Source organism: Onychostoma macrolepis, chromosome 16 (assembly GCF_012432095.1).
Source record: "Onychostoma macrolepis isolate SWU-2019 chromosome 16, ASM1243209v1, whole genome shotgun sequence".
In the NCBI taxonomy this organism is placed as follows: domain Eukaryota; kingdom Metazoa; phylum Chordata; class Actinopteri; order Cypriniformes; family Cyprinidae; genus Onychostoma; species Onychostoma macrolepis.
In genome coordinates, this window is record NC_081170.1 from 16,117,609 (window position 1) to 16,131,032 (window position 13,424).

Genomic DNA, 13,424 nt, shown 5'->3' on the forward strand with positions numbered 1-13,424 from the left:
AGCCCTCAAAAGAGCAAATGTCTGAACAGCAACGTCAATTTGAACAGCGAAGTACTTATGGCAACTTAAGCCAATTAATCCAACAGTGGCTAGTATGAATAAGTCACTACTACACTGTAAAAAGTGATAAGTTGACTTAACTTAAAAAAATTGAGGAAACCCGTTGCCTTAAAATTTTTAAGCAAATGATAATTTAAAAAAATAAGTTAATTGAATTGTCAAGTTCACTTAACTTTTTTTTTTTTTTTTTTTTTTTATTATGTACTTAATCATTTTAAGGCAACGGGTTTCCTCAATTTTTTTAAGTTAAGTCAACTTTCACTTTTTACAGTGTAGTACATATTAATTAATTATCAGTACTTATTCCGTTGTTACTAGTCACTATCTCAAAATGAAAGAGTAACTATTCCAATGTTTCCGGTAAAAAATTGGAACAAAACATCGCCTCTGAATTCTATGGGAATTTGTCATTCAGATGTAAGCTATTTATTTCTGACTAGAATGAATTCAAAAATCTAAATGTTTAGTAATAATGTCTTAGCTACTAGTGACTATTTTAAGGGTTACTAATATCTGTTCCATTTTCCTTAATGACAACTGAATATTAGTACCTGTTTATTAGACAGTAATATATACTCCAACTACTGTAAGATTTTTTAACTAGTGGTTTTATTGTACGTATAAAGCAGCCATTTTGACTAATAATCACATTCGTACAGTAAAAAACAACAACTGCAAGTAGTGAGATAAGGAATGTTACTAGTAACACCTGGGATAGATACTAATAACGTCTCATTAATCTATACTAGGATGGAGTAGATAGTAGTAACTACTAGAATGAACAAGAAACTGAATAACCAACTGCATTAGTTAACATTAGTTATACAAAAGTTGTACAACTCAATATTACTGAATGGACTTACGCTAACATGAACTAACAATGCATAGTTGTATACAGAAATTAATAGGCTAATTTATTGCTCATTGTACGTTAATATTTGATTACTTAGTAAATTACAGAATAAGTAGTAATACAATCATACATAGGCTACTAGTTAGCTTTAAAAGGGTAAATTTGTTATAATGGCTTGGCATACATGCCTTCACTGTGTCCAGGTGCGATTTTTTACAAGAAATTTTATGGTCGCTTGAATAAAAAAAAAAAAAGTCGAATTCCCGTATTGAAACACTGCTCCTGTTTAACCTCTTGTCTGTCTTTCTGCTTAACACTGACACCAGAAAAGCAGTCTGCTACAGAAGAGCCCAAGAAACCGGGAGTCGATGATAATTATGCGGGTTAGATGTTAGCTGTAGGATTTAAATGATTTTACCTTCTCTCGTTTCGACAGCGCACTGGACGACAGGAGAGACCGCGGAGTCCGTTCGTTTCGTCCCAGTGCAGATCTGAGGCTCCACGCGCTGGAAAAAAAATGTGATCTTCAGATCGTAGAAACGTTACCTCAGAAATTAATCCCAAACATGATCGAGAGGAGAGCTGGCCTGAAATACAGCGCTTTTCTCAAATTCCGCTGTCTCGCTCCGAGGGGAATGTTAACCCGTTAGTTTAGTGGGCGCGGGGCGGCCTGTTCGCTGGTAATTATGGGGTAAATTGGCCGAAGATCGAGGACAGTCCGTCCGCGGGATGAGCGCAGCGCTCCGGCTGAAAGCACTGAGTGAGCGCCGCTACTCGGTCTAACGGAGACGGAGCATCTGAAGAGACCCGCCCACTCTGTCAACCCGGAAGAAAACTGAAAATGCACTGGCATTAATGGCTTCTGTTGCTCAAATGTGGGAGAGCCGTGGGTGGACAGTGGAAATATTATTATCAACCATCTAACTGACTAAATAAATAATACACTGTGAAGATAAAAGCTGCAGAGTTTCTCTTCTGAAAGTGAGAGTTATGTATATCTTTACTCCTTTGCTAACCCAACCAAAGCACACCTCCCAGATGCTGTTGTTCTTACAGGGTTTTTTTCCTTCAGTTTTTATAGTAAATACATGATGGTTATCCAGCTTTGTTCATGATATATTCATGATACAATTCTGATTTATGAACTGGCTCAACAAAATGCTAAATTACTAAATGACCTAGGCTGATGAGGAAACTCAACACTTTTGTTTTTCATAAACATCGTTGACAGTGTTGTTTGATGTTTTGCATGAACACCAGAGGTGTGATAATACATCAGTCAAACACTGGTCTGAATACTGTATTAGGTATATTATCAAGTGATAGGTGAATTTGCACTAAAATAGTATTGATTATATGCACAGCCTTTGACATCAATAACAAGCATTTTAACTATGTAAATATTTTTATTTGACCATTGCATTTTCATTTTTGTATTGAATGTAGTATTATTGTCTACCTGTCCATACCCTATCAGAGTAGACCTGTGTTTTTAGTGTGTTTTTGACATCATTTGAGACCACTGGTAATTATTACAGGTGAGGCCAGTTTCATGTTGTGATGTGGGTCTGCTATTGGGAAAGTTTGGTCAATGTGTTTACCCTTTTGTTAAAGGGATATTTACTTTTTATTGCTTACATAACTTTACATAATGTCACCCATCATCCTACCTCTACCACTTTGTTTTTGCACTTCTTAGATATAAACTGCTCCATAATGTTGACATCCTGTAGTGAGATTATTTCTGTTCTTTGAAAAAAACACACTCTCACTTCCTGGTTTGAGAAAAATACAAAATGGCAACAGCAACATGACCTTTGCCCTATGTGCTTGGCAGCTGTAAAAACCTTCCAGAGAATTATTTGATTCATCATAATTCTTAGTGTTAATGTTTTTCTAGAATAAAATTCAGGTTCTTCACTCTATTTTATGTTTACTATATTATTTTATTTTTTTTAACTTAAAGTCGCTTCAGAATTTAGCTTGTTTCAGTAAAAAAAAAAAAAAAAAAAGATTAGAAAGAAGGGCAATATTAATATGCAAAAACTTAAACAAATATAAATGAAAAGGAATATATTCCTTAAGTGTGCTTGTTTGAATTTGCTTATGCCTTAGTAATGCAATAATATATCTTTGTGGAAAATAACAGTGCCATATCTAGCGCTATTAAAAGAGTATACACTATGATATTATTTGTCAAAACTTGCCTGACACTATATATTTTGTCTCCTTTTTTCTTCTTTCTTTCTTCATTTTTTCTGATTTTTGTGCATTTGTTTCAGAGACTAACAGTAGCACAAACACACACACACACACACATGTTTGTTTCTGTGAATTGTGTAGACTTTCAATAGACTTCTATTACTTTTATTACTGACCAAACGATATTTTCTATCCCCTAACCCTAAACCTGCCCCTTACAGAAAACCTGCTTACATTGTTAAACTTTCAGATAAACATCATTTACTATTTTTAATCATTTTCTTTCCCTCGTGGGGACTGCAGGGACCCCACAATGTCAAAAATTTCAGGTTTTACTATCCTTGTGGGGATATTTGGTCTCCACAATGTAGCATAAACAAGTACACACACACACACAGAGAGAGAGCTGACATCTCTCAGTATTCAGTTGTGTATTTGAGGTTTGTTTAGATAGAGTGACTTTCTAAACAATGACCCAGGAAAAAGCCCAATCTTTCATTTATTGCATTTTAAGTTTGACTCATAAAATATGCATGGTTGTTTGCAACTGAACCTCAACACAGAATCTCCATCTATAGTTTATTTATGTATTGCATGCAGCCACTTGTAGCAGCATTGTCTTGATGAAATATAAATGAGACGTCAAGTGTGTTCAGTGCGTGCTTTGCCCCATTCCTCTCTCAACCTTTTATAAAAATAGTAACTCAGCCATAGTACAGCCAAAACACTACAGCAGGACTAAATTGAGATGAATCAAACAGATGTATTCAGGTCAACTTCCAAGAGAGGATGCAGATCCAGCACTATAGCAGGAAAGAGGAGCTCTGTCCCTTCTTATCAGTGGCCGCCTGCAACATCTCAGTTGTTTTCTTCAAGGAAGAGGAGTGAGAATAGCGTGGGGGATAATAGTGATAATTATCGAGCAATGTCAACAGGATACCAGGATAAACTGTGGGAAAGTTTTATTCACTGTAAAACAGCAGAAGTGCCAGAGGAAATATCTTAGCCTATATGAGCGAGTCTTTGAATATTGGCTGAAAAAGGCAGAGAATTGCTGTAGAAAAGAGAAGGAATGACTTGATGTTGGGCCATTTGTGTTTGAATATGTTAGTTTTATAGAAATGCTTCATGATTCAAAGCATATCAAATGTCACAGCAATTATCAGCCATTTTTACTGAACATCCTGCATCGCAGACCTAAACACTGTGTGTTTGTGAATATTATTATTAACCTACCAGGCAACTTGTTGATATTCTGGTCAAATAACCTAATATGACTCTACAAGGTAATATTTACAAAATCACGAAATGCTACAACAACACCTTTGCTTTTAGAACAGCAGGATCACTTTTTGTCATTAAATCTTTACGGAATCCAGGCAGAATAAAGAAGACATAGCTGCTTTTTGAATAGAAGTTTGAATGATAAAAGTACTGGAAGCACTGAATAAACTCAAGGACAACATAATGTTCTACTGAGCATGTAGCTCTGCATGGGGTGATTTCTCTCTCACATTTTTCTCTTTATGTCTCCAACAATATTTCACTTCAAAACATTCAGAGGGGTCCATATGAAAGAGAACGAAGTGAACTCTGAAGTTGACATTTGAGATGGCAGAAAAGGTGAAATGACAAGTAATGGCATTCAAAGAAAGGACAAGAACAGAGAGAATGAAATGAAGAACACTAACACTCACCTCTTTGAAGCCTCCTCTCTGTGGATATGATGTAAACTAGGCAAAATATGAAGAAAGTAATATTTCGAATATATCCATAACTCTATATACCGGATTGCTATAAAAATAAACTCAAGTTAGACATCCTTAACGAGAAGAAATATAAATGTTTTCATATTAAGTCTTATTGTGGTTTGGTCTGTACATCAGTTAAAATCACAAATTAACAACTACACTGATAATAGTTAAAATGGAAATAACTGATTTTGATGCTGTGTAAAATTTCTTTACATTTCTCTCTCAGTGAAAGGCAGACAAGAATTGAGACATGAAGGACAATGCCACTGTGGTGGATGTTGAATCAAACTCTACAGAGAGAGGAGAAATAATTACCTGACATCTGTTTTTAACAAAGTTAATTAGTCATTTATTTCCCCCAGCAACACATGTGATTGAAATATAAATGCCATTACCCCCTTGTATTCTATAATGGGTCTGTCAAAGAGCATAAATCAAACTTAACTTCAGTGCTAACTGCTGTGAAAGGGAATAGGCAATGTGTTGGCCCCATTTCAAATTAAACTTCAAATATATTATAGAGATGCTCAGTCACTCTATGTGGAACATTCATATTGTTGTTTTCAGTTCAGATATCCAGAAGTCTTGGTCATAGGCTATCTAACTAAAAAGTAGAAAACATATAAAACAAGCTGAAAGATTATTCATTTTAGTGTAAATATACTGACAATAAAATGTAAATATAACGACAATAATCTTTCATTTTGTTTTATATTTGTGCTACAATAATTATAGTCCAACCAGCGGAACCATCGGGCGAAATCGAGTGTAGCAACGGAATACAAACGTCTGGCTCTTTCTCATTACTTCCGGGTGAACGGGATGTTGTGAAGAGCTGCAGGCTAACGTGTTTCTAACATTTCAGGTTATGATTGTTAACAAAAGTCAATGAAGACAAATGTCTGCCTCTTCTGAACCGGGAGTATCAAAAGCAAGGGATTTAAATCCAGCGACGCTCTTGGCGGGTAAATCTCAGACAGCGGCGGCGTTAGTTGCTCAGGCCCGGAGCAAGAAACGAGCCGTCAGTCCCGCGACCCACACAACCCCGCAGCCAAATAACAACAGCAGCAAAAAGAAGAAGACACAGCCTGCGCCTTCAACTACTCAGGCTCAGGTAAAGAATTAACTCTAGCCCTATACATGACAGGTCTGCCGTTCACGTTTTTTGCTTCATTGTGTTTCTCGTTGATGGTGCAGCATTTGTCACAGGTTGCTCCAGTGGAGTCAACTTTTGAAGGAAAACCAGTGGGGGCTGTTGATGTAGAGACTTCTACCAAATGTCTTCCTTTTAAAAACCCCAACTTTGTGGTAAGATTGGTCTAGATTAGAATAAAGTCTAAAATGTTCTCTGTTCCAGTTCAATACATTCATAAGTTCTTCCTCCTTCACTAGCACTCAGGTATTGGTGGAGCAGCAGCAGGGAAGAAAAATCGGACGTGGAAAAATCTGAAGCAGATTTTAGCAGCGGAGAAAACACTGCCCTGGAAAATCACTGATCCTAACTGTGAGTCCGACTTACAAAAGTAAAAAAAATAATACACTTATAAATCAGACTGAAAGTGTTGTGTTGCGGAGTCAATGATGGATTTCTTCAATGTAGTCAAAGAAGCTTGAGAAGCAGAGTTCCAGATGTCAAAATAAAACTTTATTAAATGAAGTAACAAAGCCGAGATAACGGTAACCGCATCTAAAGTCTCTGTCCGTCATGGCATCCAATTTATTCCTATCTTTCTAACCAAAATTGGTAGTTCCGTTTTTTTATTGGTTATGCCTGTCTGGTTTGCCACAATTAATTACTAGCCCACCTGGCCCTTTTTTAATTGTGGAATTTGGCCAGATCTGCCATTTTTCAAAATAGTTTATTCCGCCGCTTCCCATGGGTTGGCGGTGGTCACATGGGACATTCATCAAACCTGTTAACTTGTATCTGTCATGTTCTGCAAATCACCCAAAGTTCATAGTTACTTAAGTTCACTGGTACAATCCAATGAAAACCACCATATTAATCATATTTTAAGTAAGATAATACCATATTGAGTAGATAACATAATATATAGTAAAATAACACAATAAAAGGCCTGTTCACACACCAATGACGATATATAACGATAAAGATATTGTTAAAAAAAAGACATCTAATCAAATTGTCAAATCATGTCTGTGAACCAATGCACTTATACATTTAAATGTTGTTGTATGTGTTGATTTAATTTGACAACATTTAAAAGACTTTTGTTTTTGTCTGTCAGACTGCAGCATAGATGTGCTTCCTTCTATGAAACCTGCTAAAAAGTACTCAGACATATCAGGTCTGCCGGTGAGTCTGTTGGAGAATGTTGTCTGTTAATAATTTGGAAGCAGTCGCTATTTTATGAGTAGTGTTATCTAACTATGCTTAATGATTATGTCTTTTTGTCCCAGGCAAACTACACTGACCCTCAGACTAAACTCCGCTTTGCATCGACAGAAGAGTTTTCCTACATCCGTCAGTTGCCCACAGATGTGGTGACTGGATACCTGGCTCTCCGTAAAGCCACCTGCATTGTGCCATGAGAGAGAATATAAATCTTTCCTAAATGCACTTTTAAATGCTGACTGACCAATGGATATGAAGGACTAACATACTTGGATCACATTCTGTTTCTGGTGTATGTTAATAGTTGCCACCTTTAATTTGATTGATTACCACAAAATACTTAAGAGTTTTTAAATTTAGGTTTTCAGTGTGTTTAAATGAACTACTTGAATTCTTATGATGTTTGTTTGGCAAAATGAAATCTGAGATCACCTGTATGTGTAACTTTGCTAAACCAATAACAATACAAAAGCACATTGTTGTCACAGGCTTAATATATTTTTATTTAGTTGCCTTTTACCAGCAGCATGAGGCATTTACAGTGAAGAAAAAACAATTAAAAAAAATTAAATAAAATTCTCAAACATTCCAACCAAAAAAGCCTCAACTTTTTACAACGCGAATTCCGGAAATGTTGGGACGTTTTTTTAAAAATATATAATAAAATGAAAACAAAAAGAATTTAAAATCACATGAGCCAATATTTTATTCACAATAGAACATAGATAAATGTTTAAACTAGGAAATTTTACAATTTTATGCACAAAATGAGCTCATTTCAAATTGCCTGCTACAGGTCTCAAAATAGTTGGGATGGAGGCATGTTTACCATGGTGTAGCATCTCTTCTTTTCAAAACAGTTTGAAGACGTCTGGGCATCGAGGTTATGAGTTTCTGGAGTTTTGGTGTTGGAATTTGGTCCCATTCTTGCCTGATATAGGTTTCCAGCTGCTGAAGAGTTTGTGGTCATCTTTGACGTATTTTTCATTTAATGATGCACCAAATGTTCTCTATAGGTGAAAGATCTGGACTGCAGGCTAATTCAGCATCCGGACTCTTCTACTACGATGCCATGCTGTTGTAATAGCTGCAGTATGTGTTTTTGCATTGTCCTGCTGAAATACACAAGGCCTTCCCTGAAGTAGATATTGTCTGGAAGGGAGCATATGTTGCTCTAAAACCTTTATATACACCCGTTAGCATTCATAGTGCCTTCCAAAACATGCACCCCATACCATCAGAGACGCTGGCCTTTGAACTGAACGTGGATTGTGTTTACCGACAGTGGTTTCTGGAAGTAATCCTGGACCCATTTAGTAATGTCAATGACAGAATCATGCCGATGAGTGATGCAGTGACGTCTGAGAGCCCGAAGACCACAGGCATCCAACAAAGGTCTTCGGCCTTGTCCCTTATGCACAGAGATTTCTCCAGTTTCTCTGAATCTTTTGATGATGTTATGCACTGTAGATGATGAGATTTGCAAAGCCTTTGCAATTTGACGTTGAGGAACGTTGTTTTTAAAGTATTCCACAATCTTTTTACGTACACTTTCACAGATTGGAGAGCCTCTGCCCATCTTTACTTCTGAGAGACTCTGCCTCTCTAAGACATCCCTTTTATAGCGAATCATGTTACAGACCTGATGTCAATTAACTTAATTAGTAGCTAAATGTTCTCCCAGCTGAATCTTTTCAAAATTTCTTGCTTTTTCAACCCCCGTGCCAACTTTTTTTTAGACCTGTAGCAGGCATCAAATTTGAAATGAGCTCATTTAGTGGATAAAAGTGGAAAATTTCTCCGTTGTTCTCTATGTTCTATTGTGAATAAAATATTGGCTCATGTGATTTGAAAGTCTTTTAGTTTTAATTTTATTCAAATTTAAAGAACATCCCAACATTTCTGGAATTCGGGTTGTAAATAAAGCAACATTAAAGGTAGGGTAAGTGATTTCTGGTTGAGAAAATACATACCCCACCTTTAACTTCTGTTATTGACTGTAAATATGAATCTATTGTAATTTCGGATCATAGCCCAGTTGTACTAAAATTAGCTTTTCCCAAATCACCACATCGGAAGACTTGGCGCTTTAATAATTTTATTCTTTCTGATTCATCTTTTGTAGACATTATTAATAATAGAAATGATTTTTTTCTTATCCATCAATGACACCTCAGATGTTAGTAGCCTAAAGCTACACTTTGGGAGTCTTTAAAATCCTATATTAGGGGGGAAATAATTTCATTTTCATCATGGGAGAGGAGAAATAGAAACCAGCAACTAAATGATCTTATTAATCAAATTAAACAATAAGACTTGAAATGTGCATCAAGCCCACACCTGAAAATTTTAAGGAAAGAACAAAGCTACAGACAGAGATTGATCTAATAACATCCAAACAGACAGAAAGACTTTTGCTTCTACTCTAAATAATATGAACATTCGGACAAATCTGGGAAAATTCTCGCTCAATAAATAAGACAATACTCAACTACAAATACTACAACATCCATTCGCAGGGATGATGGCAGGGTCACCATGGATGAGTTGGAAATCAATTCGGTCTTTGAACAAATCTATACAGCCCTATACTCATCTGAAATTGTCTATAATTTTTGTATTTTAATTTGAATATTATTTACTCTCCTGACTCAAACAAGCATTTACCGGAAATTTTAATATCTCTAGACGCTGAAAAAGCCTGAATGGAGTGGATCTATCTTTTCAGCTGTTTTTTTGACTTGGATAAAACTCTTATATGCTTCTCCCTACTCTTCTGTCATTACAAACTGCACTAGTTTGCGGTATTTTCCATTGTATAGGGGAACTAGACTGCGCTTTGTTCCCCTTATTATTTTCAGTGGCGATCGAACCTCTAGTCATTTTGCTAAGGTCAACCTCAGATATTCAGGGTATATCTAAGGGGGACAGAGAGCACAAACTACACTGAACAAAATTATAAACGCAACACTTTTGTTTTTGCCCCGATTTTTCATGAGCTGAACTCAAAGATCTAAGACTTTTTCTATGTATACAAAAGGCCTATTTCTCCCTCGTATACGCCGATCCAGAGCATCCCAAACATGCTCAATGGGTGACATGTCTGGTGAGTATGCTGGCAATGCGAGAACTGGGATGTTTTCAGCTTCCAGGAATTGTGTACAGATCCTTGCAACATGGGGCCATGCATTATCATGCTGCAACATGAGGTGATGGTCGTGGATGAATGACACAACAATGGGCCTCAGGATCTCGTCACGGTATCTCTGTGCATTCAAAATGCCATCAATAAAATGCACCTGTGTTCGTTGTCCATAACATACGCCTGCCCATACCATAATCCCACCGCCACCATGGGCCACTCGATCCACAACATTAACATCAGCAAACCGCTCACCCACACGACGCCATACACGCTGTCTGCCATCTGCTCTGTACAGTGAAAACCGGGATTCATCCGTGAAGAGAACACCTCTCCAAAGTGCCAGACGCCATCGAATGTGAGCATTTGCCCACTCAAGTCGGTTACGACGACGAACTGCAGTCAGGTCGAGACCCCGATGAGGACGGCAAGCATGCAGATGAGCTTCCCTGAGACGGTTTCTGACAGTTTGTGGTGGACATTCCTGCAGTCAGCATGCCAACTGCACGCTCCCTCAAAACTTGCGACATCTGTGGCATTGTGCTGTGTGATAAAACTGCACATTTTAGAGTGGCCTTTTATTGTGGCCAGCCTAAGGCACACCTGTGCAATAATCATGCTGTCTAATCAGTATCTTGATATGCCACACCCGTGAGGTGGATGGAGTATCTCGGCAAAGGAGAAGTGCTCATTAACACAGATTTAGACAGATTTGTGAATGATATTTGAGAGAAATAGGCATTTTGTGTACACAGAAAAAGTCTTAGATCTTTGAGTTCAAAATAAATAAATAACGTTACCACTCTAATGTGTGTCTTGCAACATCTGCGGGCAAAGGTTCTGCGCGATCCTCTTGTTCAATATTCTCGGGCTCTGAATCCGGCTCAAATCGATATGGCAATAATGACGCCATCCGGAACTTGCTGCTTTGGCAAGGGGCAGGGCAGTACTGAAACGCCGTCTAAGCTGTTCGCCAATCACAACGCACTGGGACAGCTAACCAATTACAACACATTTCGTTTTTCAGAAGACAGGCCTTCATCAAACCCGGAACTAATCGAGCCGTTTGTCTCAGGCTGGGGAGAAATGTATTGTAATAATGTAAATTATCCTAAAAATAATGCGTTTTTCGAACCACCAATCATGAGAGCATGTTCTAGTACACCCCCAAAACAAAATCAAGACTTTGTAGAAGAGCATAATAGGACCCCTTTAAATTAAAACATACAACTGAAAACAACAGAGGATCCACAAGTCAAAAAATGACGCTAGGGGTACCTTGAGCGTCAAAAAGCGACACCAAGTGGTCCTGACCAAGCTTCAATATGTGAGGAGCTGGGATTGAGAACCAGATTGGGTCCAGATAGAATCCTCAGCCTGCCTTCCTTGCTTTCAGCTCTTCTATTTTCACCCTTACCTTACCTTACGCCGGTTTCACACCGCAAGCGTGAGCGGCGCGTGAGCAGCGCGTCAGCATAACTACAGCGTCACTGCAGCTGCAAACTCGCCAGAGTATTCACACTGGAAGCGTTTGTTCAGCGTCACAGCAGCGGCTCCAAAGCGACATATTTCTTTACAAAGACAACTATAAATTTGTTTTTAGAAGTTGGTTAGTTATAAACTTGAAAGTTTTGAAGTCTTGGGGATTAGCGTGTAAATGGTCAACAACAAAAACATCTCCTATCATGTTGTTTCAGTCATACTCAAATATAGAAAGTGCTGTTTATACTGTTTTTTGTTTGTTTGTTTGTTTTTAAAATTATTATTATTTTTAATAATATATACTTTTACCCATATCTCCATTTCTTATAGAAGCTGTCAGTAATGAATGAATAATTAATTTATTATGTAGGCCTACTGTACATACTCCATTGTAACTTAAGATCCTGAGCAAGATGAATTGTTCGTTGTGAGTTTGATAAAATGCTTTAAGTTATAATTTGCTTATGGCAATTAAAAATGAAAAACAAGTTAAAATGGGTAAATATACATATTTTTAATTGTTCATTTTCTTTCCTGACATACTTCAATTCGCCTTAAAACACACTAGACATGCGTATTCTGTGCATTTTTAGCACGTTTTGTGTGAAATATTTATTTTGTCCATCAAAAGTGTGCTGTCACTTTAATTGAGCGTGAGCGGCGCAGCAAAAATAGACTCGGCGCCGAAACCATCGCTGCAGCGCTGCTCACGCGACGCTCCTGCTTGACGCTCACGCGCTGCTGCTGCTGCCGGTGTGAATGCACTCATTTGTTAACATGGGCGCCGAAAAAAATACGCGCTGCTCACGCGCCGCTCACGCTTGCAGTGTGACGCCCGTTTCACACCGCAAGCGTGAGCTTCGCGGCAGCATCACGTCAGCGTAACTACAGCGTCACTGCAGCTGCAGACTCACCAGAGTATTCACACTGGAAACGTTTGTTCAGCGTCACAGCAGCGGCTCCAAAGCGACATAGTTCTTTACAAAGACAACTATAAATTTGTTTTTAGAAGTTGGTCAGTTGGGGTCACGCAAGTCTTGGGGATTAGCGTGTAAATGGTCAACAACAAAAACATCTCCTATCGTGTTGTTTCAGTCATACTCAAATATAGAAAGTGCTGTTTATACTGTTTTTTTAAAATTATTATTATTTTTAATAATATATACTTTTACCCATATCTCCATTTCTTATAGAAGCTGTCAATAATGAATGAATAATGAATTTATTATGTAGGCCTACTGTATATACTCCATTGTAACTTAAGATCCTGAGCAAGATGAATTGTTCGTTGTGAGTTTGATAAAATGCTTTAAGTTATAATTTGCTTATGGCAATTAAAATGAAAAACAAGTTAAAATGGGTAAATATTCTACATATTTTTAATTGTTCATTTTCTTTCCTGACATACTCCAATTCGTCTTAAAACACACTAGACATGCTTATTCTGTGCATTTATAGCACGTTTTGTGTGAAATATTTATTTTGTCCATCAAAAGTTTGCTGTCACTTTAATTGAGCGTGAGCGGCGCAGCAAAAATAGACTCGGCGCCGAAACCATCGCTGCAGCGCTGCTCA

At 37.5% G+C, this 13,424-nt stretch overlaps 2 protein-coding genes across 3 annotated transcripts in view; one reads left to right on the forward strand and one right to left on the reverse strand.

The window, feature by feature from the left end:
* Positions 1 to 1,708, reverse strand: part of galnt1 (UDP-N-acetyl-alpha-D-galactosamine:polypeptide N-acetylgalactosaminyltransferase 1) — a 125,860-nt gene extending 124,152 nt beyond the window's left edge. The window contains exon 1 of the mRNA XM_058745891.1: positions 1,332 to 1,708. The gene's annotated coding sequence lies outside the window, so the exon portion shown is untranslated. The remainder of the gene's footprint in view (positions 1 to 1,331) is intronic.
* Positions 1,709 to 5,640: 3,932 nt separating this feature from the next.
* Positions 5,641 to 7,713, forward strand: ino80c (INO80 complex subunit C). 2 transcript variants are annotated; one of them, XM_058747002.1, is made up of 5 exons: positions 5,641 to 5,983; positions 6,079 to 6,177; positions 6,262 to 6,373; positions 7,119 to 7,186; positions 7,291 to 7,713. In XM_058747002.1, the coding sequence occupies exons 1-5, from the start codon at positions 5,768 to 5,770 to the stop codon at positions 7,420 to 7,422; spliced, it is 627 nt and encodes a 208-aa protein (XP_058602985.1). In that variant the 5' UTR covers positions 5,641 to 5,767; the 3' UTR covers positions 7,423 to 7,713. The 2 variants fall into 2 exon arrangements, with proteins under 2 accessions (XP_058602985.1, XP_058602984.1); XM_058747001.1 differs by having other exon boundaries at positions 5,649 to 5,983; positions 6,067 to 6,177.
* Positions 7,714 to 13,424: the final 5,711 nt, after the last annotated feature.